The 27,998-nt window shown below is 51.7% G+C and overlaps 1 protein-coding gene and 1 pseudogene across 1 annotated transcript in view; one reads left to right on the top strand and one right to left on the bottom strand.

The window, feature by feature from the left end:
* Positions 1–6,286: 6,286 nt before the first annotated feature.
* LOC132488970 (small ribosomal subunit protein eS17-like) lies at positions 6,287–6,684 on the bottom strand (annotated as a pseudogene).
* A 15,121-nt stretch (positions 6,685–21,805) lies between these two features.
* The window catches only part of RCOR1 (REST corepressor 1), a 113,920-nt gene continuing 107,727 nt past the window's right edge, over positions 21,806–27,998 (top strand). Inside the window, exons 1-2 of the mRNA XM_060095596.1 lie at positions 21,806–22,338; positions 22,419–22,478. Coding sequence (XP_059951579.1) covers positions 22,047–22,338; positions 22,419–22,478 — 352 coding nt within the window. The 5' untranslated portion in view covers positions 21,806–22,046. The remainder of the gene's footprint in view (positions 22,339–22,418; positions 22,479–27,998) is intronic.

Raw genomic sequence — 27,998 nt, 5'->3', positions numbered from 1 at the left:
CAGCATCTGCCACAAGCCAGGGGTCCCACAGGACCAGGCCCTATTCCCCTGGTAGCAGAGGCCCACGTCACTCCACTTCCGGGACACTTGTGTCCTCCTGGTGGGTAGGCCAGGCCCTGCCTGGCTCCCCAGCTCCTTCCTGAGAGCTCTATTAGTCTACAGGCTGGGGAACCTTGGCCCTCCCCTTTACCCCAAGCTGGGCCTCAGTTTCCCCATCTGTAAAAGGGGATGAGCAGAGGTTTAGACTCTAGCCTCTTGCAGCCCTAGGCTCCCCAAGGCCTGTTCCAGTCACCATGGGCTGGTCTGAGGTGTGGTAGGGCCCAGGGCCCCTCTGGGCTGTGTGTGCCACCCCAGGGGCGTGAGGAGTGTCTGCAGGTAGCAGGTGGTCTCCTTCTATGCCTAGGCCCCTTGGGCTAGACTCCAAGCCAGGGGCCCAGCCACAGTAAGGGTTGGGTCTGGTCCCTGCCTTCCAGAGCCCACAGACCCAGGACCCAGCAGAGGAGGCCAGATGGGGCCCTGAGCTTGATTCCTCCTCACCTGACACTTGGGGGTGATCCCAGTTCCTCTCAGTTTGTGGTGACTCTGACCAGTGGGGATGGGGATGGAGTGGAGAGGCCATTCCTAATGGGCAGAGAAAAGTGATAGGTCACGTTGGGGGGTCATCAGAGAGGCTCAGCCACTCCTGCTGCTCTAGCCCACCCTCAGGGGGCTCAGTGAGGACACTAGGACCCCCTGCAGGTGTGACATCCTCCCTGCAGGTGACCTAAGGCAAGCCCCACCCGTGTTCTCCCACTAGGAAGCAGGAGCTGGCTAAGTGCAGCAGCATGAGATGTAGATAAACTGTGTCAGACGGTGAATGTCCTCCTGTCCTGCAAATCCCACCCCCTGCAGCCCTCAGGCCCCCTGGATCCTGAGCCCCGGGGCTGCTGTCCTCTTTGTCCTTCCCACCCTGGCCCCTTGAACCCTGCTCGTGTGTCTGAGGAGCTGCCTGTGATACCGTGGGGGCACCCCATGGAGCCCAGCACCCCTGCCCAACTGGGAGCAGGAGACTTGGCAGGGTGGGGGTGGGGGCACTTTGGTGGCAGCCCTGCCAGGAATCACTCAGCCAGTCAGCATCACCCAGCCCATGGGGTGGGTGTGGGGAGGCAGGGAGGGCCCTGCCATGTCCTGCAGCCGAGTACTTCCCGAAGTTCAGAGATCCTCAGCCCAACCTCCCTGGGATGGGGAGCTCCCTTCCCCATCAGGGCAGCCATGGGCCCCCAAACCCTGCACCATGACAAAGGCCGGCTTCCTTCCTGCGCACACCTGGGCTAACATCCCTATGTGCTCAGGTCCCATCGGCAAAGATGAAGATCTCATCTTGGCCTCACTTCTGTGGAGACTCAGGAAATGTCCATGTTGTGGCCCTGCCCACCCCTCTCACCCTGTAATGCAGGGGCCAGCCTGGGTTACCTGGGCTGTGGTCGGGGTGGGCTGTGCGGTGGAGAGTGCCCTCCAGCTGAGCCTGAAGCCTAGACCAAGACAGATTAGAAAGAGCAGGAAGGGCATTCCGGCAGGGGGTACAGCCTGGGCAAGGGTGCCTCAACCTGTTGGCAGCAGCGGGAAGACAGGCCTGCCTGAAACTGAGGCTTTTCAGTGGGTGCGGCGCAGGACGACAGCAGGTTCTGCAGGGTCTCCAGCAGCCCCTCCTCCCTGCTCAGCCATGTGGTCCCAGAATTTGTGCACGGGGTCAAATGCATATGCTGGGTTTTCCTTATGTATAATCTGCGATTCATACCACTCTGTCTTCCAGAAAGAATTAGCAACAGCCTACAGAAAGTCAGAAACAATGAACTCATAACAATAAGAACAGATAATATTGAACAATGAAGAATGTGGAGAGACATGCATTTTCCAATACCAGGCATTAATGATCAGTAATTGGGCATCAAATGTATCTATGAGTTTCCTGGCAGGCAAAGCATAAAGGGAATGAGAATGGGAGTAGGAGCTTCATTATTTATTTATTTATTTATTTATTTATTTATTTTTTTTTTTACAAAAATATCAAAAATGTATTGGATGTGGAGCGTAAACCAACTTTCTGTTCCAGGCCCTCTTTAGTCTTGCCTGTCCCTTTTTTTTTTTTTTTTTTTTTTGCGGTACGCGGGCCTCTCACTGTTGTGGCCTCTCCCGTTGCGGAGCACAGGCTCCGGATGCGCAGGCTCAGCGGCCATGGCTCACGGGCCCAGCCGCTCCGCGGCATGTGGGATCTTCCCGGATCGGGGCACGAACCCGTGTCTCCTGCATCGGCAGGCGGACCCTCAACCACTGCGCCACCACGGAAGACCCAGGAGGGAGTTGTTTTTTTTTTTTTTAAGAGCTTCATTATTTGATCAAGGGAATTATGCCATGAATTAGGAGACCCACACTTATTCCCAGAAAGAAGCTCTCCCATGAACATATACCCCAAACTTCAGGCAGCAGATGTTTTCTTGTGGGTGGGCCTGTGGGAACAGAGCAGAAATAGCTGTGAGCTGGGTAGGCACCCTTAGGGCCCTGCCCTAAGGCAGGTGTCCTATCTTCTCTGGGCCTCTGGGCCAAGGCTAACCCAACCCTGCTGCTCCGGGTCTCAGGACCTTAGGGGCCCGGGGGCAGGTCGTCAGGAATGCTGCCCTGGAGCCTCACCCAGGCTCCCACCCTGCCCTCCCTCTCTACACGGCAGAGCGCCTGAGGGCAGAGGCTCTGCTCACACTGGTTCCTCCCCTGCCTTTGCACATGTTCCTCCCAGCACCTGGAACGCCCTGCCCACCCTTGTCTGCCTGGCAAACCTCTAACTGTTCTTCACCCTTCACTCAGTTCGCAGGTCCCCTCCTCCAGCCCCTGCACTGACCCAGACAGCACTCTTCCCCAACCCGGTCACACAGCCCCTTTACGGGTCTGTCTCCCCCGACAGCCAGGGAAAGGACACCCACTGCTCTGTGTGGGCATGATGTCTCTGTCCCGCCAGGTCCCAGTGCTCATGCCGGGCTGGCATCGGGAGAGCCGGGCCTGCTGTATTTGTGGAACCATCTGATAGAGAGTGTCCTCTGGGTAGGAAAAGACAGGATCAGCCTCCCCTCGATGCAGATGGGGAAACTGAGGCCCTGCGATAGTAAGTGATGGGGCCCCAGGCTGCCCATGGTGCCAGAGCTGTGGCCACAGCCAGGGTGGCTCCCTCAGGTGGGGGAGGGTGGCACTGAGATTCAGAGGGTCTGGCTCCTTGGCTTCAAGCCCCTGCTCTGACACTTTCTCACCCACGTGACGAGGAGCAGGTCACTTCTCCCTCTGGGCTTCAGACTGCTCCTGTGCACGAAGAGGACGATGACAGATGACAGCGTCGCGGGAGCCAGTGGGTTAATCCATGGAGGCAAGAGCTCAGCGGGGCTGACTCCCATGAGGGGAGTCTTGGCTGCCACCTCCTTGACCTCCATTCGCCCTCCCCCACCCAGAGGCACAGCCAGGGGCTGCTCTGCTGCCCCTCCCCCTCCTACCCATCGTCCAGCAGCAGAGACTTGGACCCACCGGACAGGCTAGGGAAGGGCGCTCCGGGCGAGGGAACGCAGTGAACCAGAAGGAGGGATGGGATCAGGCAGGGGCCATTCTGGGAACAATTTGGGATCAGGTTCCTTTTTCAGGAGCCCCGGGCACTCAGGTGATGGGAGAGGCTGGAAGGGACCAGACCACGAAGGGCCTCAAATGCCAGCCTGAGGAGCTTGCCTTTTGCTTGGAAGTGGCTGGGAGTCGTCAAACGTTTGGAGCTGGGGTGGGCCGTGGTCGTGTAACTGGGGGCTGGACTGGAGGGTCTGGTGGGGACCAGGTGAGTGGTGTAATGGCCTCCAGGACAAGGGGACTGTTGGGCTGATGCAGTGCTGGCCCCAGTACCCAGCTCAGGACGGCACAGAGCAGACCCTCCATGAATGCATGAACGAATGAGGCGTGTACTTGGGATTGGAGCCACCTAAGAGGTGGGCCCACCTGTCCCGTGAGTACTGCAGCCCTAGGGAAACTGCCTGCGAAGGGGCTCTGCACGTGGCTGTGATTCCCTCAGGCCCACACTGGGCCCGAGAGAAGAGTGCCTCTGTGTCCAGAAATGGGAAATCACCGTGTTCTGTCTTGGCTGCAATTATATTTGGGGATCCAGCCGCCCCCTGCACAGCACCTGCCAGGCAGTCTCTCTAGGAAGCCACAGCTGTCCTCCGGGGTGGGACAGGTGGAATAGAGGGGGGCTGCCCCTGTAGTCACCCTAGAGCTCTCTCAGACCACCAGGCGACCCAGGACCTGGGACCCACCAAGATCACAGTTCCCATTCCATAGCCAGGGGACTGAGGCAGGTGGTGGGTGGCCAGCCCCGCTGCCCACTAGCCATGAGGTCTGGGCAAGTCACTTCCTCTTTCTGAGTTATATCATAAGGGAAGGGCTAGAGTATGTGATAGTAACAAACGACCCCAGAATCTTTTGTTTTTTTTAATTGCCTACAGATTTTTTAAAAATAAAAGGTTTATTGAGATGCCATAAAACTCCCCATCTGAAATGTACAATTCAGTTAGTGTATTCACAGAGTTGTGTAACCATCACCACAAACAATTATAGAACATTTTCATCTCCCCCAAAAGAAACCTTGCACTCATTAGAAATCCATCTCCATTAACCCACTTCCCCCCAGTTCCTGGCAACCACTAATCCTTCTGCCTCTATAGCATTATCTATTCTGGATGCTTCGTATAAGTGGAATCTTATATGTGGCATTTTGTGACTAATTTACTTACCATAATGTTTTCAAGGTTAATCCATGGTGTACTTAATTTCTTTTAATGGTCGAATACTATTCCATCTTATGGATAGACCACATTTTTAAAAATATTTATTTATTTATTTGGCCGCCTCAGGTCTTAGTTGCGGCACACGGGATCTTTCATTGCAGTGTGCAGGCTTCTCTCTAGTTGTGGCGCACGGACTCAGTAGTTGTGGCGCACGGGCTTAGTTGCCCCGTGGGATCTTAGTTCCCCCACCAGGGATTGAACCCATGTGTCCTGCCTTGGAGGGTGGATTCTTTTTTTTTTTTAAGTAAATTTATGTATTTATTTTTGGCTGGGTTGGGTCTTCATTGCTGCACACGGGCTTTCTCTAGTTGCAGCGGGTGAGGGCGACTCTTCCCTGCGGTGCGTGGGCTTCTCATTGCAGTGGCTTCTCTTGTTGCGGAGCAGGGGCTCTAGGCGCGCAGGCTCAGTAGTTGTGGCTCGTGGGCTTAGTTGCTCCACAGCCTGTGGGATGCTCCCAGACCAGGGCTCGAACCCGTGTCCCCTGCATTGGCAGGTGGATTCTTAACCACTGAGCCACCAGGGAAGTCCCTGGATAGACCGCATTTTGTTCATCCATTCATCAGTTGATGGACATTAAGTTGATTCTACTTTTTAGCTATGATGAATACAGTAATGCTGCTATGAGCATTTGTGTACAAGTTTTTGTGTGGACATAAGTTTTCATTTCTCTGGGGCATAGACCTAGAACTGGGATTTCTGGGTCTTATGGTAACTCTATGTTTAACATTTTGAGGAACTGCCAGAATGCTTTTCACAGTGACTGCACCATTTCACATTCCCACCAGCAGGGCGTGAGGTTCCAGTTTCCACACATGCTCACCAACACTTGTGATTGTCTACCTTCTGGGTGTGGGATCTCACTGTGGTTTTTTTTTTTTTTTTTTTTTTGCGATACACGGGCCTCTCACCGTCGTGGCCTCTCCCGTTGCGGAGCACAGGCTCCGGACGCGCAGGCTCAGCGGCCATGGCTCACGGGCCCAGCCGCTCTGCGGCATGTGGGATCCTCCCGGACCGGGGCACGAACCCGTGTCCCCTGCATCGGCAGGCGGACTCTCAACCACTGCGCCCCCAGGGAAGCCCCTCACTGTGGTTTTGACTTGCATTCCTCTCATGACTAATAGTGGTGAGCATGTTTGGATGTGTTTCTTGGCCATTTACGTAGCTTCTTTGGAGAAATGTCTATTCAGGTCGTCTGCCCCATGTTAAATTTTTAAAAATTTTTATTGAAGTATCGTTGATTTACACTGTTGTGTTAGTTTCTGGTGTACAGCAAAGTGATTCAGATATATATGTATATATATTACTTTTCATATGCTTTTCCATTATGGTTTATTACAGGATATTATAGTTCCCTGTGCTGTACAGAAGGACCTTGTTGTTTATGTTTTTCTTGTTGTTGTTGTTGTCTGAGGTTTATTGAAGATATTACGGCACAGCAGGAAGAGTCAAATGGCTCCACACAGCGCTTTGAAACTCACCCCAGCTGGAGGCCGAGTGACCTGCAGGTTGGACAGACTGCCAAAGTCCAACGGCTTCAGCATTTCCTTAGTGTCAGGATCTACTTCAGTGATCTCCTGATCCAGGGCTGAGACCTCAGGCACGTAATTACCTCTTCTCTCTCTCTCCTCCTGCAGCTTGATGGAGATACCTATCACTGGGCCCCTCTGAAGCTGCTTCATCAGACATAGCCTGCTATCTTGTTGTGGAACGTCTTGCTGGGAGTAAAGATGATATCCTTGCACACGTGCTTGTTGGTGCGGAAGTCGCTGCCCACATGAGTGTAGTACTTCTCAGTGATGACCCGGGCCGCCTTCTTCACAGTTTTGGTGCAAACGTGGCTCATGTTGGCAGGTCCTTGGTAAAAGAGTGTTTATTTTATATACAGTAGTTTGTATCTGTTAATCCCAAACTCCTAATTTATCCCTCCCCCGCTTTCCCCTTTGGTAACCATACGTTTGTTTTCTAAGTCTGTGAGTCTGTTTCTGTTTTGTGAATAAGTTCATTTGTATCATATTTTAGATTCCGCATATAAGTGATACCATATGATATTTGTCTTTCTCTGTTTGGCTTACTTCACTTACTATGATAATCTCCAGGTCCATCCGTGTTACTGCAAGTGGCATTATTTCATTCTCTTTTATGGCTGAGTAGTATTCCATCGTATATATGTACCACATCTTCTTTTTTATCAATTCATCTGTTGATGAACATTTAGGTTGCTTCCATGTCCTGGCTACTGTGAATAGTGCTGCTGTGAATATTGGGGTGCATGTATCTTTTCGACTTAGAGTTTTCTCCAGATATATGCCCAGGAGTGGGATTGCTGGATCATATGCTCTGCCCAGTTGTTTTAAATTAGACTTTATTGTTTAGGTTCACAACCCGGCTGAGTGGAAGGTAGAGCTTTCCCATATGCCCCTCCACCCCTGTCCATTTGTTAGTGGCACAACACAGCAAGGGACATTTTCTTGCTCTTGTTTCATGTCCATCATGGGCTGGCAGGGTCTCTTTTCCAAGTCTTCTCACTCCAGGGCCCAGGCTGATGGAGCTACACTGATCGCCACAGCAGGGGGAAGAGGAGGAGGAACTGCTAAGTCACCCACGGACTCATAAAGCTTCCACTCAGAGAGAATGCATGTCACTTCCACTTGCATCTCAGTGGCAAAGTGAGCCACCCAGCCATGCCTACCTCCAAGGAGATGTGCAGTCTTCCCATGGGCGTGGAAGGAGAGGATTCAAATCTCTGTGAACAGCTCTAATGACTCATTGCAGTTAAATACGGTTCTTTCCTGCAGGACTTCTCAGTGCCTTTACTGTACTATTGCTCACTGTCCCTCTCTGGAGGGAGTGGGATGCAGCAGGCAGAGTAGGCCAGGTTTACTCACCTGGGGAACCCTATTCTCCCAGAGCATCTCATGGGATGAGTGTTCCCTGGAATCCCCTTTGGGAACCACTGCCACTTCCTAGAGCAGAGGTGGGCAGACTTTTTGGAAAGCATCAGATAGAAAATAGTTTAGGCTTGGCAGGCCCTGTGAACCAACTAGTCAACACCGCTGTTGTAGTGAAAAGCAGCCACAGGTATTATGTAAACAAGTGGGTGTGGCTGTGTTCCAATAAAATGTTATTTATAGACACTGAACCTGGAATTTCATATAACTTTCTGTGTCACACACAGTATAGTCTTTTTCTTTTGATTTTTTTCAACCGTTTAAAAAAGTAAAAGCATTCTCAGCTCATGGGCTATACAAAAACCAGTGGTGGGCTAGATGGGGCCCGTAGGTGGTAGTTTGCTCACTCCTATCCTAGAGGATAAAGCCCGACACCTTCACCTGGCATTCAAGCTCCCTCACGTTCCCAGGCCTCGTCTGCCATCACATCTCCATGCAGAACCTGGGCTTGGGAAATGGTGGGTTGTTTTCCAGGAAAAAATCATATTCTTTCACTCCTGGGGGCCTTTGCACAGGCTGTTCCTCCTGCTGGGAGGGTCCTTCCGGCTATTCTCGGTTTGGGAACTCTTGGACCCGGGTAGAATCAGGAGCTGCCATCCCTGTTGGCTCCTTCACTCCCAAGATGCCATTGCCTCGTTGTATTCTGATTTTTCATAGACATATTTGCTTCCCCAACTAGGCCCTGAGCTTCTGGAGGGTGGGGACCTTGTCCTCCTGAATTCTGATCTCCAGGACCACAGGAGGGAGAGCTGGCATGGAGTAAGGGCTGCTGAGGAGGGAAGGAAATGGAACCAGGTTGGTGGGGGGAGCTGCACGTGGGGATCCCCACCCCAGCAAAGGTGCCGAGGTGGGGGTGAGTTTGGGACCTGGAGGAACCTGAAGACCAGTCTGCTGCAGCTGGGTGGGGGGCGACAAGGGACACATGTGGGGCTTTAGGGTGATGCTAGGGAGGTAGGCTTGGTGCGCTCAGCAGTGGGAGTCATGGAAGGTTCTTTAGCAGAGGAGTGGCTTGATGAAATTGATGTTTGGGGTGACCTAGCTCCCACCTCGGTCCTGGCCAGTTCCAGCCCCTCTGGCCATTCTCCGCGGCCCCGGATCCTGGTGGAGTCTGTGAGCTGAGCTTGGGTCCATCTGTCTGTGATTGAGAATAGGGGGCCCTTCCCAGCTTTTTTTTTTTTTTTTTTTTGCTGTACGCGGGCCTCTCACCGCTGTGGCCTCTCCCGTTGCGGAGCACAGGCTCCGGACACACAGGCTCCGCGGCCATGGCTCGCGGGCCCAGCCGCTCCGCGGCATGTGGGATCCTCCGGGATCGGGGCACGAACCCGTGTCCCCTGCATCGGCAGGCGGACTCTCAACCACTGCGCCACCATGGAAGCCCCCTTCCCAGCTTTTGAGGCTCCCTCTTGACACTTCTCAGAGGTGTCCAGATGAGAGTCCTGAACCAGCAGTCAGAAGGCCCGTGTTCCAGGTGTGGTTCTACCCACCCAGCTTCCTGTGGGGTCTGGAACAAGTCACTTGCTCTCTCAGGGCCTCATTTTGCACATCTGTCAAATAGGAGCAATAAGCCCTGTGCTGGAGGCCTCCTGGGGTTGCTGCAAGGGTCAAATAAAGCCTGGTCTCAAGGGGACTGGGACCGGGACAGAGCTGACCTTGATGCGGGAACATGTTGCTGTGTCCCTAGCAGCCGGCATGGCGGAACACTCAAGATGTGTGGAGCTAACCTGAAGAGGGAAGGAGGCTGATGGGAATTCCCTGGCAGTCCAGTGGTTAAGACTCAGCACTTTCAGTGCTGGGGCCCGGGTTCAATCTCTGGTCAAGGAACTAAGATCCTACAAGCTGTGTGGCATGGCCAAAGAGTGAAAGAGGCTGAGAGTGGGCTTGAGTGAGAGGGGCTCAGGTCTCTGAGATTGTTCAGAAAGAACCGCTTAGACCTCACTGGCACTGGCACGTGGCACGTGGGCCCTGCGCTCGAGGATGGGGGCAGTGCAGCTTCCTGCAGCAGGTAGCATCTGGACCTGAACCTGAGGCAAAAGCCCTCTCATTTTACAGATGGGGAAACTGAGGCCAGAGAGGCCCAGGATGGGCTCAGGGGCCCTTGGGCTGCCAGAGGTGGAGCCAGTCCTAGTCCAGGTTCAAGGCCTCACTGGCCTCTGCCCTGGTCCATGTGCAGTGCCCAGAGAGTCTTGGCCACCGTGCCCTCTCCCCGGGAGACACAGATGCCAGGATGTGTGGGGAGTCAGCGCCGCTAATTAGTCCCATCATTTCTGGCATCTCACACAGCCTTGGGGAAGTGGAGAATGTCATTGTCAAAGTATTTTTGAATATTTGCCTTCTCAGCAAGAAGATGCTGTGAGAACACCGCGTCTTGAATACGAGTGGATACTAACAAAAATAACAAGCACGGAGAGCTGGAAGGATCAGGGAGCTCCGGAGAGAGGCCTGGAGGAAACCCTGGAGCTGCCGGTCACAGCTGCATCACTCTGCCCCTCTGGGCCCTGTGTCCTCACCCTAAAACGGTTCATTCATTTGTCAGATGTTCATGGAAGCCCACTGTGTGCCATGCACTGCTCTAGCTTCTGGAGAAACAAGAGTGAACAAAGCACACAGAAATCCTTGTCCTCAAGAGGTTGCCATCCTAAGGGGGAGACAGACAGTACAAATCCGTAAAATATGCGAGCTGGTGACACGTGCAAACGAAAAAGGGTGTTGGGTGGAGGGTGGCCTGTTTCAAAAGAGTGGTCAGACCTGAAGGAGATGAGGAGTGAGCCGAGGGGGTCTTTAGGTGAAGAGCATTCCTGGCACAGAGAACAGCAGGTGCAAAGGGCCTGAGGTCTGGGTGTGCTTGGTTTGTTCGAGGATCAGCAGGAAGGGTAGTGGGGCTAGAGCCAGTTGGTGACACAGAGGAGGCCAGATGACAAGACAGGGTCCAAGAGGTCACAGGGGGCCTGCTTGGGTAGGGCCTTAGGAACCACTGGAAAGCCTTTGTTTCCTTTCCAAGTAAGATGGGAGCCAATGGAGGGTTTAAGTCAGGGGAATAATGTGATCTGGTTTCTGTTTTGTTTTGTTTTGCTTTGTTTGCGGTACGCGGGCCTCTCACTTCTGTGGCCTCTCCTGTTGCGGAGCACAGGCTCCGGACGTGCAGGCTCAGCAGTCATGGCTCACGGGTCCAGCCGCTCCGCGGCATGTGGGATCTTCCCAGACCGGGGCACGCACCCGTATCCCCTGCATCGGCAGGCGGACTCTCAACCACTGCGCCACCGGGGAAGCCCTGGTTTCTGTTTTTTTAAAATTTTTTTAAAGTATTTTTTTAAAATTATTTTATTTATTTATTTTTGGCTGTGTTGGGTCTTCGTTGCTGCGTGCGGGCTTTCTCTAGTTGCGGCGAGCGGGAGCTACTCTTCGCTGTGGTGCGCGGGCTTCTTATTGCAGTGGTTTCTCTTGTTGCAGAGCATGGGCTCTAGGCGCGTGGGCTCAGTAGTTGTGGCTCACGGGCTCTGAAGCACAGGCTCAGTAGTTGTGGTGCACGGGCTTAGTTGCTCCACGGCATGTGGGATCTTAGTTCCCCGACCAGGGATCAAACCCGTGCCTCCTGCCTTGGGAGTGTGGAGTCTTAACCACTGGACCGCCATGGAAGTCCTGGGCTCCAACTTTGGTCCCTCAGTTCTCCTGTGTGTGTGTGTGAAAATACACATAACATAAAATGTATCACTTTTGCCATTTTGGCTTGTATAGCTGAGCGGTTGTTAAGTACATTCGCCGTGTTGTGCAACCGTCTCTAGTATCTGTTGCAGAACCGACAGGAAACCCCGTCCCCATAAAGAGCCACTCCTGTCCCCTCCTCCCCCAGCACCAGACAACCCCAATCTGCTGTCTCTATGGACTATTCTGTATTTCATAGAAATGCAATCAGGCACCGTGTGACCTTTGGGGGCCGGTTTCTTTCGCTTAGCATGTTGTTTTCAGGCTCATGCACTTTGTGGCTGGGTCCATACACAGTTCATCCCTTTCTTTGGCTGGGTCCCTCCATCCTTGGCCAGCTCTGCGAACTTGAGTTGCACAGTCTCCCACGCTGCATCATCGGGTTGCCAGGAGGACCCTTAAATACACCAGGAAGTAGTAAGCCCACTTCCCACTGGGCAGAGGGGGCGGGCCTGGTGCCCACAGTGTGGACAGGAAGGCTTTGGGGGTTTGCATAGTCCGGGGAGACTCCTCAGATTTCCCCACAGCTGGATTTGGTACCAGCTCTATCTGGTGGGTGAAGTCGGTGACCACTCTGCCATCTGATTTTCAGCTTCCAAGATTTTGCTGTTGTTTTTGTCCCTTCGTTTTCATTTTGGTGGGGTTTGGGGCAGGACCAAAGGTGAACAAATGGGCTCCACCAACCATCTTTCCATTCCTTCTAAGGATTTCTGAGAGTTTTGAAGCAGCCCTTGGGGACAGGCTTCAGCGCTCCTCAGAGCGGAAGCAGGGGCATGGAGGCTGAATGTGCGGAGGCCACGTCCGGGAGACGGAGCAGGGCTGGCCCAGGTCTGCCTGATTCCTCCACTGGCTCTGCAAATGGCAGGCATTTGCTAAAAGGGCCCTGATGTTATTCATGTTGTGCCCCCACCTAAAAGGATGCCATCCTCTTGGGCCACTCATCAGAACCCCTCACCTTTACGGAGGCCCACGTGTTCTAGGCCAGTGAGGGGACGGACGCCGGCAAGACAGATGTTGGGGGAATTCCCTGGCGGTCAAGTGGTTGGGACTCCGCGCTCTCATTGCTGAGGGCCCGGATTCCATCCCTGGTTAGAGAACTAAGATCCCACAAGCCGCGTGGCATGGCTGGAAAAAAAAAAATTAAGAAAATAAAAAGACATGCTCAGGCCGTAGGGAGGAAGGCTGGTGAGACGGTGGGAGGATCGAGGAGGGGCTTTGGCTGAGCCCTGCCCTCGGGCCATGGCAGTCCTTCTCGCAAGCGGCCAGGTGGCCTTCACCGGGCCCCCCCTTCGCCTCCATCATGCCCGGCACCCCCCCACCCCACGTGCGCACCGTGAGGGGGACCCTGAGGTGTATTTTCCTCTAGGCCAGGCACCAGCCAGGGCTGGAGTGCGCTGTGAGCAGGACAGACAGACATGTCCCGGTGCCAAGGTGGAGTCTATTGGGTGAGCAACAGCAAACAAGAAGAAAGGGCCACAACTGTTATTGAGATAAGGCTGAGAGGGCGCTGCGGCGGGTGGGGGGGGTGAGGCCAGGGGCCGCTGGAGGTGGGAAGGCTCTCCGAGCAGGTGATGGCTGAGTCAGGTGGGGAGAGGTGCTCCAGGCCAGGAACAGCCTGTGCAAAGTCCCTGAGGAGGTGAGGCAGAGGCTGGGAGTGGAAGGCGGGGAGCGTCCCTGGGGGCCTGGATCCCTCTGAGGGGGCTTTGAATTTTATCCTCAGCAGGAAGCCCCGTGGGTTGTGAGCCGGGAAGGGCAGGATCCAGTCCACGTTTCAAGGATATGCTTGGCTGTTCTGGGGCGAAGGGATGGTGTCCGACATTCAAGCACGGAGGGGAGGAGGAACAGCCCAGGTACCCCCCACCCTGCCCAGGAGAAGGCCCCCTGCAGCTCCTGTGGCGGTGACCTGGCTCCAGGACTACGCGCTCCCACGCCAACTGCCAGGGCCATCTGTCTCCCCTGTCTGTGTGTCTGTCTGTCTCAGGGGGGCTTTAGCAGGTTTGCCTGTTTCGGACACAGCATCCTGTGGGGTGAAGGGAGGAGGGGGTCCTACTCCCACTGTCGCTCTTGCAGATAAGGGGTGGCTCCTCGGACAGGAAACCACATGCTGGAAGGCAGGTTCTAGATGAGAGAAGGAGCACTCCTCTCTCTGAGGGTCTGAATGTGTGAGTGCAGCCGTGCGGCAGCCTGAAAGCCGGCATCTGCCAGCCACGGGGCTACCTGGGAAGCCAGTGCTATGCTCAGCATTTACTGCCCAGCGATGTTTACGCTCTGACTCAGGTCTTGTTTAAATGTCCCAGCCTGACCCCACGACAGTCAGCAGTGGTGATTTAATGAGCCCTGCTGTGCGTGAGGCTCACAGACCACAGAGTAGCCTCATGGAGCTTACTTTCTAGAGGGAGAGAAAGACAGTGCCACACATAGACCATTATAATTGTGATCGGTCCCAGGAAGGAGGATCTCAGGGACCTGGGCTGGGACAGGGGCCTCAGATGGTCAGGGAAGTCAGAAGGGCTCCCTGGAGGAGGTGACCTGTGAGCTGAGACATGAAGGAGAGGACCACGTGGCCTGGTGGGAGCAGCATGCCTGGGGCAACCCCGGGAAGGGAGGGGTCCCCAAAGTGTGGAAACTTGAGACAGACCTAGGGCTGGAGGGCCACTGGGCTCTAGCGAGGAGACCTCTCTCAGCCACCTGTAGGCCTGGGGCTAAGCGCTGTCTCAGCTGGTCCTCTCACAAGCCTGTAGCCCCTTGAGGGGGTCACCCTCGGAGGCCCCACACTTATCCCAGGCCTGTGGCCATCTCCCAAATTCTGTTGGGGAGGGCTCTTAGATAAAGAGTGAAACATTCCTAAAGGTACTTAAAGAAAGAGCGGTGGGGGGGGGGGGAACTGGGCAGGAAGGGCCTGGGCCTGATACTTCCACTCCCAAGTCCCACCTTGAAGACAGGCTGTGGCTTGGCCTCTGACTCTCATTGTAACGTGGAGGTCGAGGCTGCAAGACTTGACTTGGGGCTGCCATAATGCACAACGGGGACCTGACCGAGCAGGGATCTGTGAGACAGGAGCCTCAGGTGGCCTCCCTGTAGTCACCATTGCTGGCCCTGGCATCGGGGCAAAGTCAGAACTTCATCCGCAGCACCCGAGGAGGCCGGTGTGGAGAGCCGGACCTGAGATCTCCAGGCCCAGCAGGGAGGCTTTACTGAAAACAGTTTTATTGAAACAGAATTCATATATCATACAATGTACCCATTTAAAGTGTGTAATTCAATGGTTTTTAGTATATTCACAGAGTTGTACAACCAGCACTACCATCAATTTTAGAACATTTCCTCACATCAAAAAGAAACCCCATTCCCATCAGCAGTCACTGCCTAGTGCCCTCCTCTCCCAGACCCTGGCTGCCAAAAATTTTCTTTCTGTCTCTATTCATTTGCCAACTCCGGACATTTTTTTTTTTTTTTTTTTTTTTTTTGCGATATGTGGACCTCTCACTGTTGTGGCCTCTCCAGTTGTGGAGCACAGGCTCCAGAAGCGCAGGCTCAGCGGCCATGGCTCACGGGCTTAGCGCTCCCCGGCATATGGGATCTTCCTGGACCGGGGCATGAACCCGTGTCCCCTGCATCGGCAGGCGGACTCTCAACCACTGCGCCACCAGGGAAGCCCTGGACATTTTATATCAGTGGAATCATATAGTATATGCTCTTTTGTGACTGGCTTCTTTCATTTAACATGTTTTCAAGGCTTATCCATGTTGTAGCACATGTCAGTATTCTTTTCCTTTTTATGGTTGAATAATATTCCATCTTATGAGGGAACTCCCTGGCTGTCCAGTGGTTAGGACTCTGCGCTTCTACTGCAGGGGGCACAGGTTTTTTTTTTTTTTTTTTTTTTTTTTGCGGTATGCGGGCCTCTCACTGTTGTGGCCTCCCCCGTTGCGGAGCACAGGCTCCGGACGCGCAGGCTCCGGACGCGCAGGCTCAGCGGCCATGGCTCACGGGCCCAGCCGCTCCGCGGCATATGGGATCCTCCCAGACCGGGGCACGAACCCGTATCCCCTGCATCAGCAGGCGGACTCTCAACCACTTGCGCCACCAGGGAGGCCCAGGGGGCACAGGTTTGATCCCTGGTTGGGGAACTAAGATCCTGCAAGCCGCAACACGGCCAAAAAAATAAATTAATTAAAAAATGAAGTTAAAAAAATATTCCATCTTATGGATAGACCACATTTTGTTTATCCATTCATCAGTTGATGGACATTAAGTTTTTTCCACTTTTTGGCTATTGTGAGTAACACCACTATGAGCATTTGTGCACAAGTTTTTTTTTGTTTGTTGTTTGTTTTTTGCTTGTTTGTTTTTTGCTGTACATGGGCCTCTCACTGTTGTGGCCTCTCCCGTTGCGGAGCACAGGCTCCGGACGCGCAGGCTCAGCGGCCATGGCTTATGGGCCCAGCCGCTCCACGGCATGTGGGATCTTCCCAGATCGGGGCACGAACCCGTGTCCCCTCCATCGGCAGGCAGACCCCCAACCACTGCGCCACCAGGGAAGCCCTGTGCACAAGTTTTTGTGTGGGTATATGTTTTCATTCTTTTGGTTACATATCTAAAAGTTGGATTGCTGGGTCATATAGTTACTATATTTTTAACTTTTTGAGGAACTGCCAGACTGTTTTTCAAAGCAGCTGCATCATTTCACACCAGCAGTGTATGAAGGTTTCAACGTTTCCACATCCTCCCCAATACTTGTTATTACCACTCTTTTTTATTATAGTTATCATAGTGGGCTAGGATACCTAGTGGTATCTCACTGTAGTTTTGATATTCATTTACCTGCTGGCTAATGTTGGGCAACTTTTCATGTGCTTATTAGCAATTTGTATACTTTCTTTGGAGAAATGTTTATTCAGATACTTTACCCATTTTATTCATCTTTTATTATTGAGTTGTGAGAATTCTTTACATGTTCTAGATAAAGCCCTTTACCAGGCATGTTTTGCAAATATTGTCTCCCACTGTGTGGACTGTTTTTAACTTTACTGATGGTATCATTTGCAAAAAAAAAAAAAAAAACAAATTAAAATTTTGATGAAGTCCAATTTATCTACTTTTTTCCTTTTGTTCCTTATGCTCTTGAAATTGTATTTAAGAAGGCTTTGCCTACTCGAGGTCACTCCTTGCGAAGTGAAGATTTACTCCTGTGTTTTCTCCTAAGAGTTTTATAGTTTTAGCTCTTACAGTTAGGCATACAATCCATTTTGAGTTTTTTTCTTTGGTTATTAACACATTAACTAACAAGATCTGGCCGCAGGTCTAATATCTTCTGTAATTTTGGAGACGACTGTACACACTGTTCTGAGATCTCTCCCAACATGTCATGTGATGAGACAGTATTATGATTTCTAGGGGTGCCATCGTCCCAGCCATTGCTAATACCACCTACATTCATAATTGAAGAAAATACTAGATTTCAGTTAAAGTTTCATTTAAATAAACCTGTAACTACCCTCCCAGGTTCATGGTACCCCTGAAATCTATCCACAGACTGCAGGTTAAGAACTCCTAGGATGGGACCTCCCATCCTAGGGCGCAGTGGTGAAGTATCCACTTGCCAGTGCAGGGGACACGGATTTGAGCCCTGGTCCCGGAAGATCCCACATGCCGCAGAGCAACTAAGTCTGCGAGCCACAACTACTGAAGCCCACGCACCTAGAGCCCGAGCTCCACAACAAGAGAAGCCACTGTGATGAGAAGCCCGCACACCGCAATGAAGACCCAATGCAGCCAAAAAAAAAAAAGTAAAAAGAAAAAGAACTCCTAGGATGGCTAAAATTCCTGCCCAGTCTCAGTTTCTGAAGAGCCTTGGGGGGGAAATGTACCCTCCCAGGACTGGCTTCTGGCTGTTTTCCTGCCAGCCCACGCCCTGCCTTCTGCCTGGTCCAGCTTTGGGGAAGCTATTCCTTGCCTGGCAGAATTTTCTAACAAGCCATCTGACAATAATACTAAAACAAACAAAAAGAAGCAGCAGTAAGAATTATAAACACTACGTGTAGAATCAGACAAGGCATTCTGCCCACATCCTCATCCCTGGTCCTCCCAACATTCTTAGGTCTCTGGTGAGGCCCGCGGCCACACGGCTACGTGGCTGAGGCCTGCCGATGAGTGGGGTCACATGGTTCAGGCGGAAACTTCACCTCGAGGTGCCTCAGTTACCCTACCTACAAGGCCCGGATGAGCCGGTCATAACCATGTACACCCAGTGGGAGTACTGGGTGGATTAAAAGCGCTGACGATTTCTACACAGAGAGCACAACCAGGCACAGTTACACCCTGAAGATATTAGCTATTATCTTTAAGCCTTTCACAGGGGACAGGAAGGTGCTATTTCTCTGCCAGCGTCTGCTTTCTCTCGTTCTGCACAGGATTAATGCCTAATTATTCGTAACATCCAGGATTCTTTGAGTTGTAACAGAAAGTCCAATCGCTCTATTTAAAAAGCCAGGATTTCAGGCCTGGCTTATGCGGTTTGGACAGTGGGGAGAGGTCAAAAGATCCTATCAGGACTCAACCGGCCTTTTTCCACAGACTGGTGGGGTAAGAAGGGCTCCCTGGAACAGGCCCTGCACTGGGGTGGGCAAGCGAGCCCCCGGGGCATAAACGCCTCCTCCAGCTTCCAGCCCCGGTGCGGCCTGTCCTGCCTGCCCCATCCCCGGCCCTGCTTTGGAGGTTCTAGGCTTTAGATCCCTAGGTCCTGATTTCAGAGAGAGAGAGAGAGAGAGATCCCTTCCTTCCTGAGAGTTCCAGGAAAAAGTTCCAGAAAGACCCTTGATTGGCCTGGCTAGGTCATGTGCCCTTGCGGGGCCAATCACTGTAGCCAGAGGTCTGGGGTGCTCTGATTGGCCAGGCCTGGGTCACGTGCCGGTTAGAGATGGGGAAGCCCCAAGCTAACCACCGGGAGGAGGATGTTGCGGATGAGTAGACACTTGGGAGATGCTGGGCTGACAAAACCAAAGGTCCCCCTTATAGGGCATATTTCATGTTGCCTTGGTCAGACCTCACCTGTGCCAGGAACCTTCCCCCCACTAGGACTGGCTCCTGCCCTGTGCACCCACGGCAGCCTGTGTTCCCTTTCATTATTTCTCACTCTGCAGTTAATGAGTGCCTACTATGCATCAGGCACAGAGAAGGGGGCCCAGGAGGAACCCCAACGACTATAGGTTGGAAGGAGAGGGTGGAAGCTGCACAGGGGACTGACTGAGGGGGAGCGGTCTGTGAAGTAGGAGGGGAACCAAGGTCCAGACAAGAGAGGGAATTTCCAGAGGGAGGAGTGGCGGACTCAGGCGTCTCAGGTGCTGCTGAGAAGGGCAGTGTTCCAGGAAGTCCAGGAAGTGACCGCTGGATCGGGCAGCTGGGAGCTTGTGGGTGACCTTAGCAATAGGTAGGAGTAGGCACACAGCCCTGCTGGGGTGGGGTGAGGAGAGACTGGGAAGGGAGGGAGTGGGGAAGGCACGTATGGACACGTCCTTGGAGTTTTCTGTCTTCTGTCGTGGGAGTAGAGAAATGGGGAGGAGGCGGAAAGGGGCTTGGGAGCAAGGGAGAGTTTTTCCCCCTTTTTTGGGAAAATGCTAGCCAAGGGGAAAGAGAGAGAGAGGCTGATGGTACAGGAGAGCAGCAAGGGGAGGGCAGCTGGAGGTGGGTGCCTGAGATCAAGATTGGGGTGGGAGAGACTGAGGGGGAGGGGGGTGCCAGGCAGGCAGATGTGTCAGTTTGGGGACTGGAAGATGAGAGCCCATCTGATGGATTCAGTTTTTCCCACTGAAGAATGAGGTGAGGTCACTGGCTGGGAGTGAGGGCAGAAGGGGCTGTGGGGAGTGTGAGGAGAGGAGAGAAGGTGTGAACTCTTAGACTCAGAGGGTGGGAGAGTGTCACCGAAAAACATGGTGGGGCTGCTGACTCGATGGAGTGCCAGTTTGAAGTTCTGAGGTCACAAATTCCCAATCAGAAGGGTTGTGTGTGGGCCACCTTCCCCCACCCCAAACAATAGGCAGGGGCAGGAAAGGGGGTTTCCTTCAGGTTGAGGGGTTCCCTATGGTGGAAGAAGAGGGGCTGGAGAGATGGAATCTGTAAAAAATCCACCAGGCCAGGAGGTAGTTACTATTATCTGTGTTTTACAGACAAGGAAGCTGAGAGGGTCAAGGCCAGTATGGCATGTGTGGCTTTGGCGTCAAAATAGAACGGGGCCTGGCACATGTTAGGTGTTAATATTTGTTGAAAAGAGTGAATGGCTGGAAGGTCCAGTGATGCACCCATTGTTATAACCCAGCCAGGAAGTAGCTCCAACCTTGGGGTTTGGTAGGTGGTGCTGGTGACCCCATGTGCTGTGCCGTTCCTGCTGCTCTAAAAAATGACTCAATATCACCTTTGTGCCCTTGTAGGCTAATCTAGCCATAGTCTTGTGGTATAACTTCATAGACACTAAGCGAGCAGGGCAGAGTGCTTTTAACCTCATTCCTCGCACAGTGCTCACCTCTAGATGAGTCACAGCCCTCGGCCAGGTGGTTCAGCCCAGGGAATGCCACCTCTGGTTCCTAACCCTTGGCTTTGCTGTCTGCATCCTACCCAGGCCAGCTGTTGGGGAGTATCCCGGGGCACACACCTGCGCTACCTGGGCTGTCCTAGGAGATGAGCGTCCTTTTAAGGGGAATCCAGGAGCGACCCTGAACTTGGCGGGGGCAGTTCTCCTCCATGGGGAGGGCTCCCAGCGCTTTTTCTTACAGTTCATTCAGGAAGAATTGAACATGGTCACTTCACTGAAGTAATAATGATGGCTTATGCTGCAAAAAACGTGGAGAACATCCTGTTTATTTATTCAGGCTTTAAAACCATAAAACTTCAGATTTCTCCCTGTAGCTATTTATAACCAGAGCTGGTGTAAACTGTCCCCATATTAAGCTCAGGTTTGAAGTAACTTAAAAGAAAAATAGCCACCCGCTGCATTAAAAAAAAAAAAATATATATATATATTTCATTTATAGACCTTCTCTCGCCTCCTGATTATTCCTGATTATGTACGAAGAGCGTGTTGTTTGGGGGGGATCGGTGGGGGTGGGGCAGATACAGACCTCCAGGGGAGTCACACACTCTCCCATCTCTCCCCCCACCCCCAGCTATAAAAGCAGCCCCGTGTCGGCCGGTGGTCACTCTCCGGGGCAAGGATGTTTCGGGCTGGCTCGAGCTCTCCCTCACTGGGTGCCCGGGGTGGAGTTGGGGAGGCAGGGCAGGCAGCAGATCCGGAAAAGTGGCTCTTGCCTCGGAGGAAGTTGACCCTCCTCCCCTACCAAAGGCTTGGGATGAAAATAGCTTCTTCCTCTTTACCCTTCCCGGACCCCAGCCCATTTCTGTAAGTCCCCCACCCCATTTTTAAGTGCTCCCCTCCCCCTGTGGCAATTCGGCTCCTTCAGAGCTCTCCAAACGGCCATCCGGGACGGCAGGGACCCCGCGCCCCGACTCTGCGACCGGGCAGGGGCAGAGGCCCCTCTCCTCCGGCCTCGCAGGCGCGGCGCGCCCCGAAACTCGGGCAATCGCGGCGAATTCCAACCTCTCCCCACCAAATTAGCAGAAAGCTCTACTAAACCCCCTGAGCTCCTACACTGCTTTCTTCTACTCCGAGGGTGACTGTCACCTGGGAACCCTGTCCCCTGCACCAGGGTTCCCCCGGCGCTAACCCCCAAATCCCTTGGGAAAGGTGGGGGCGCAATTAGTTTCTTCCAATTAGTTTCCCGTCTTTGTATAGAACCCATTCAAACTGTGAGATGTAATCCTCCGCGCGAGGGGCAAAGTAGTCCCAACCTTGCATTCAATTTCTGTTCTCGTGTCGCGTATATTTTACTTTTTGAAACCGATGGGATCCTCAGTGGAGCCCTTCGGGGAACGTGGGGGCAGAGGCCGCGGGGGGTGCGCGCAGGTGAAGGGGGGCCGGCAGAAGGAGGGGGCGGGGAGGACAGCTAACTCCTCGCTATTGCCTAGAGAGATGGATCATGGGGCGTAGAGAGATTGCAAACCTCAAACCACGTACAGCGGGCGATACGCGTCAACCGAACCTGACCAACGGAAGCCCGGAGCCTCCCCGTCCCCGCTCTCCCGCCCCGGCCCCTTGGACAGACTGGTACGCGGAGCCAATCTGACTGCCGCTCGCCGTCCAAATCCCACAAGAGCCAATGGGAGCACGCCGGGGGCGGAGCCACCCCGCGCCGGGTTGGGCTGCGCGCGGCTTCCCCCGCTCGCCCAGGCCCCGCCCCCCTCCCCTCCCGCTCGCTGCTCCTGGAGTAGTTAGTGCCAGTGAAGTGCGGGCGGCGATGAGAGCGAAAGTTGCGCTCGGCACGGTGCTGGGGGCTTGAAGCGGCTCTGCTCTCCGCCCGCTAGGGCCGCCCCAGCTCCAACTCGCGCCCGCGAGCTCCGGCCGCGCCCGCCCGCCTCCGCGCCCGCTCTCACCCCCTCCCCCGGCCCGGCGCCCCCTCCTCCGGAGCCGCGGGTCCCCGCCACTTTCGCCTGGCCCGGGCCCCCGCCGATGCCGGCCATGGTGGAGAAGGGCCCCGAGGTCTCAGGGAAGCGGAGAGGGAGGAACAACGCGGCCAACGCGGCCGCCTCGGCCGCCGCCGCCTCCGCCGCCGCCTCGGCCGCCTCCGCCGCCGCCTCCTCGGCCGCCGCCGCCTCCTCGGCCACAGCCGCCTCCGCCTCGGCCGCCGCCGCCCCCAATAATGGGCAGAATAAAAGTTTGGCGGCGGCGGCGCCCAATGGCAACAGCAGCAGCAACTCCTGGGAGGAAGGCAGCTCGGGCTCGTCCAGCGACGAGGAGCACGGTAAGTGGCAGCCGCCCGCGCCGCCCCCGCCCGCTCGCCCGCTCGCCCGCCCGCCCGCTGACCTCTCTGCTTCCCCGCAGGTGGCGGCGGCATGCGGGTCGGACCCCAGTACCAGGCGGTGGTGCCTGACTTCGACCCCGGTGAGTAGCGCCCCGGCCCGGCCGGCCGGCGACCCGAGGGGGCGGACGGCCTCGGACAACTTTCTTTTTGCCTGTGTGGGTCCCGCTGTCCGCGGGGAGACACCCGCGCAAGGGTGTCCTGCCGCCGTGCCTGACCCCGGGGAGGCCCCGGTCGCCGCGGCGGGTCGGATTGGAGGCGGCAGCGCGCTGCCACACCTGGCCACCTGGCCCGGGGGCTCCGGCGTCCCCGGGTCGGCACGAGCCACGCCGGGGCCGTGCAGGGGCGACCGCGCCGGAGAGTTAGCGTCCTGCGAGCGCCCGGGCTTGGGACGTCCTCGGACCCGTTTCTCCCCGGCGGAGGATTGCCCCGCATGCCCTTTCCTCGTCCTGCCGGCCCCTGGGCTCCTTCCTGCCCCCGACTCCCCTCCCGTCTTGAGATCTCCCAAAACCAGTTAATAAAAGAAGTGTGCTTACCAGAGGGCGCCTGCCCGGGGAAGAGAGACTGGCTGGTGGCAGTTTGATTTTAGGACCTATTTGTAAATGTGTGTGTATTCCGCCCCCCCCTTTTTTTTAAGGAACGGGTTGTGAAAGATTAGAACCTTCAGAAGCTTTAGCCTAACAAATGATGTCCGCCTCCAAGAAATCCCTACCCCCTAGCTTGGAACATTTGCTACTCTTGCTGCTCTTCTGTGTGGAAGCAGATTTAAAGTACCAGAAAAATCCAACCAGACAAAGGAATTCGTCAGTGAGATTCTAGCCTGTCTCCGTATAAGATTATCTTTAAAAGATTGTTGGCATGGAAAATGTTTGAAAGGACGTGGGTTTTCTTTCAGAAATAAAACTCAAAAGAGAACCTTGTGGAACTGGAGTTAACAGTCCTCCTGGTTGGAGGGCTTTAGAACTGAAGGTTCTCTATGTAGGTTATACCACGAGTTTGAGAAGATAAATGCATAAATGCTTTTCCTTGGAAACAAGACTGCAGAAAATTGCAAGGATCTAGCCCTTGAAAAAGGCGATTGCTCTTAAGCTGTTATTTAGGTATGAAACTCTGGGTGCTGTTTGAAGTGAAAATACATAGGGATCCCTGAGTGAGCTCTTGGGCACTCTGGAAATAAATGACCTTTCCCGTATTTGCCTTCTACATTTTAGTCTGTTGATGATTTAAATCTCTTAAAGTATAAGTAGTCTACCGCCCAGGTTTGTATTCCTTTTAACTTATGTTAGTCTTTTTGATAGTTTCCCCTTCCCCCGCGTCTTCCTTTTTTGGTAGTCACTTCTCATTTATAAGAGTGACAGGATGGGACTCCGAGACGAGGCTTTTTCTCTTCTGTGCATGCCTTCTCCATTCCATGGTTGGCCACCAGGGGAAGCATACTGTTTTTTGGTTACAGTTGACCCTATCTTCATTTTGTAGGTCAAGTCCATCTTTGTTTTAATACACAGAACATAAAGCAAAGCTTGTCACCAAGTTTCCCCCACATATTTAAAAGAATCAACTTGTATATATCTTTTAGTTTTAGTAAGTTGGTCAGTTTTTTGGTACATTTTGTTTATATTCGTTTTGAAAGCTTTATTTAAATATGTGGGATGTGAGTGAAGAAAAGGGCATATTTGATGGCGACAGCAGGAATTAGAACTCTGACATTCTTCTAAGTATTGACGTCCAGCCCAGCTTTGTTAGGAATGAGCCTGGTTTCTTTGGAGTTGTTCTCTTTGAAACAGCACATGTAGTAGCATCATATTTTGAGCTGTCCTTGCAGTTTTGATGGAATAGATGCAAGCGTAAATTTGCTAGAGACCTGCCATTCTAAAAAGTAAAACACTATAAATGTTTTGCTGCATGGTCTTACTGCCAGTTGATTGGGTCTTGGCATTAACATTTCCCATTTTGTGTTTGTTTTAATCTGGAAAGGAATCTAACTGGTATGAAATAATTTGAAACCGTGTTTTGCCAATCTGAGCAGTGGGACGAATTCCTAGGTATGGCTGGAAATTGTAGGACTTTACTGTTTCCTACTGATTTATTTTTTTAGGTGTGTTCTCATTTAACTTAAAACCTAAGGGACGGGGCTTCCCTGGTGGCGCAGTGGGTAAGAATCCGCCTGCCAATGCAGGGGACATGGGTTTGAGCCCTGGTCCGGGAAGATCCCACATGCTGTGGAGCAGCTAAGCCTGTGTGCTACAACTACTGAGCCTGCGCTCTAGAGCCTGTGAGCCACAACTGCTGGAGCCCTCGTGCCTAGAGCCCGTGCTCTGCAGCAAGAGAAGCCATTGCAATGAGAAGCCGGTGCACTGCAACAAAGACCCAACGCAGCCAAATAATTAATTAATTAATTAATTAATTTAAAAAAATCTAAGGGACAGGGAGACTTCCATTTTGGAATAGAAATGATACACCAATTTTGTTTCATGGCAAAAAAATTTTTTTTCAGTCTTTAGACTTAAGACAGTTTCCTTCCATGAGTACAAGTTAGGAATAATATGGAATTGAGATTGTGATTGTTACTGGTTTTTGTTTTCCCCCTGCCTGAGTTTTGAATGTTTGTTTGTTTGTTTATTTATTTTTACAAATTTGAACAGACCGGTAAGTGTGAAACTCATCAGGAAACTGCTTTTTAAAAAAACTATCTCTGTAAAGATGTATGAGTGGAAGAAGTTGATTTTAATTTTTTTTAAGGTCAGATTTTATTTACCCACAGTATCCCAACTTGACCCTATTGAGCTTTAAAAGCGAATGGTTGAAACTAGATCCACCTGATACTCCGTGTATGGCCCAAAGAAGATTCATTTCTGTCATCCCTCACAGATAGTGAGTGACGTGGATAGAGCACCGCCATCCTAAAGTGCTGATTCAGTTCTTGTTATCTAATTCAGACCCAAACCGGATCACTGGATCAGAACTTGGTAGTTAACATAACATCTGTGTTCATAATGATGGAACAAGTTTTATCCGTTAGATTTAAAAACAAGGCCAGAATGCAGTTCCGTATCTTTAACTTAGTCTTTGTTCTCATATGGGGTCCAGACTGTCTTTCCATACTCAGTGCCATAGTGTATGCTGAGTCGTCTTTGGTTTCTTTTATTTATTTTTATTTTTTATTTTTTTTTAAATTTATTTATTTTTGGCTGTGTTGGGTCTTTGTTGCTGCATGCAGGCTTTCTTTAGTTGCGGTGAGTGGGGGCGACTCACTGCGGTGGCTTCTCTTGTTGCAGAGCACAGGCTACATCTAAGCGCATGGGCTTCAGTAGTCGCAGCATGTGGGCTCAGTAGTTGTGGCGCACAGGCTTAGTTGCCCCGCGGCGTGTGAGATCTTCCTTGACCAGGGCTCGAACCCGTGTCCCCTGCATTGGCAGGCGGATTCTTAACCACTGTGTCACCAGGGGAGTCTCAGCATGTGTTATTACTGTCAGCTTCTATCTGTGCTGGTTTTCAGTATCACAGTTCACTAATAGTAAAACTAAGACTCTTACAGAAGAGGAAATGTTAATGGTAAATATTTTTGAGGTAATAGCCCTTTAAACATGCACCCTGTATTTGGAACATTGAATCCAGTATATTTAATCAGATTAGAAAGTTTGTGGTTGTCATTGGCTCAACTGTCACTTCAGAGTTGACTTGTATTAATAAAATGTGTTATGCTTTAATGTGGAATAATTTTTCTGAACAGGGTGTCTTGACCTGCTTTTCATTTCTTCTTACTGGTGGTTCTATGTTCCTCTTTGAACACATTGGCTATGCGTTAGTTTCATTGTAAAAATCAATTTTAAAGATACCCCAAAATTCATAAGTTACAGTGAATGCTTTGTGATGTAGACGTACTTTGAGGTCGTGTTTACCCAAATGAGAGGTCAGGGTAATGATAAATCCTGTGAGCAATCACCTTCATGATGTAGTGAAGTAGGAGACACTTAACTGGTTGTCGGGAGGTTGAATGCCCCGTCTCTGTGGTTAAGAAGGTGGTTTAAGGTCAAGCTGGTCATTGTATCTCAGGAGCCTCATTCCTCCATTATGAATCAGGGTTCTTCCCCTCACTTGTGGCCTGTGATTATGTCAGTTACAGTCATCTTTTTAATTTCTGGCTTCTTTCAGAAGCAGTACAGAGTAGACTGTGAGAGCTTGGGCTATGAGAATTGTCAAACCCAAGTTCAGATCTTGGCAGTGCCTCTTGACAAATGTGTGTTGCCCCTCGGCAAGTTACTTTATTTTTGCTTTCATCTGTGAAGTAAGGGTAGTGGAACTTCTTCCTCAAGAGAAGAAATTAACTGAGCTAATACATGTAAAATGTCCAGCGCAGTGCTTGGCACACAGTGAGTGTTAAGTAAACATTGTCTGCTATCTTATTCTAATTATCATTGTGGGACTTCAGTTGCCAAGCAGTGGTCCCCGCATTGCCTGCTTTACTGCAGAGGTAAGACTGAATTATAACGAAGTCGTAGATTTGAATGGGAATTGTGCGTGCACTGAGATAGTTGAAGATGATTACTTTTAAGTTACCTGCTGCAATTTAGGTAAATATTCTTTCCTGGAAGAGGGAGAACTAGTCCAAGACATTTCTACATTTATAGCAGAAAAGTACACTGAGATCCAGAAAGAATAGGTAAACCTGTTCAGATCAAGTTTCTGGATAGTACAAAAGAAACCTTGAATCCATCCCTCAGCCAAAGTGAAGTACACATTAACTGTGTTCTGAGTTAGGGAGTTTTTGCTCTAAACTTTCAGGTTCTTGTCTTTGAGAGTTAGTGTTTTCGAGGTGAGGTTCTTCTGCCACAATGTTCCCTTCCGTGGGTGATGAGTGTGATTCAAAGGTTAGCTGGTTGAGGCTGATCAGAGCAGAGTTTTAAAAGCAGTGTTGAAAGTCATTGGTACTGAAGAAATTTAGGCTTACTCTTAAAAAGCTATTTTCCTTGGTGTCATAAAGTTATATGGGGCAATTTAGTTGCAACTAACTTCTTAGTCTTTGGAGATGAAACATTAAAGTCTATCCAAGTTACTGTATTCTCCCCCAGTTTATTTTACTTTTTATATTTTACTCTCTGCTATATAGATTGTTGTAATTAATTTATAATTTAGCCCTCACTTTCTTCTGAGCCTTTCTTTAGAGGTTCCATGCATAATGTAAAAGTAAGAAATAAGGCTTGTATTGGTTTTTATATTTAAAACAGAACTGGAAGTGCCTTTTGTGGAGGGAGTCTCTGTAGCAACACAGTAAAAGTCTGAATAAGGTAGGAATTGGGGATTGAATGCTGATTCAGTGATTTGGAGTGAGTTAATTCCTACAGCTTTAAATAGCAATTATGGAAAATATTTGTGACCCTAGAAATGATAAGGGGTAATAGTTGTAATTTAACAATTTCTTCTGTTTTGTGTTATGGAAATTCTTCTAATACATATATCTGTCTTCTGGTTGAGCTTTATGTTTTCTGTTGATTTAAAAAAAAAGTATTTAAAAAATAGAATGGTTTAAGGTGACAAAAGGTGTTTTGCTAAAATTTTTGAGACATTTAAAAATAACATTAAAATGTCATTTAAATGAAATGTTG

The sequence above is a fragment of the Mesoplodon densirostris genome, chromosome 4 (genome assembly GCF_025265405.1).
Source record: "Mesoplodon densirostris isolate mMesDen1 chromosome 4, mMesDen1 primary haplotype, whole genome shotgun sequence".
In the NCBI taxonomy this organism is placed as follows: domain Eukaryota; kingdom Metazoa; phylum Chordata; class Mammalia; order Artiodactyla; family Ziphiidae; genus Mesoplodon; species Mesoplodon densirostris.
This window is presented reverse-complemented; position numbering and strand designations above follow the sequence as displayed.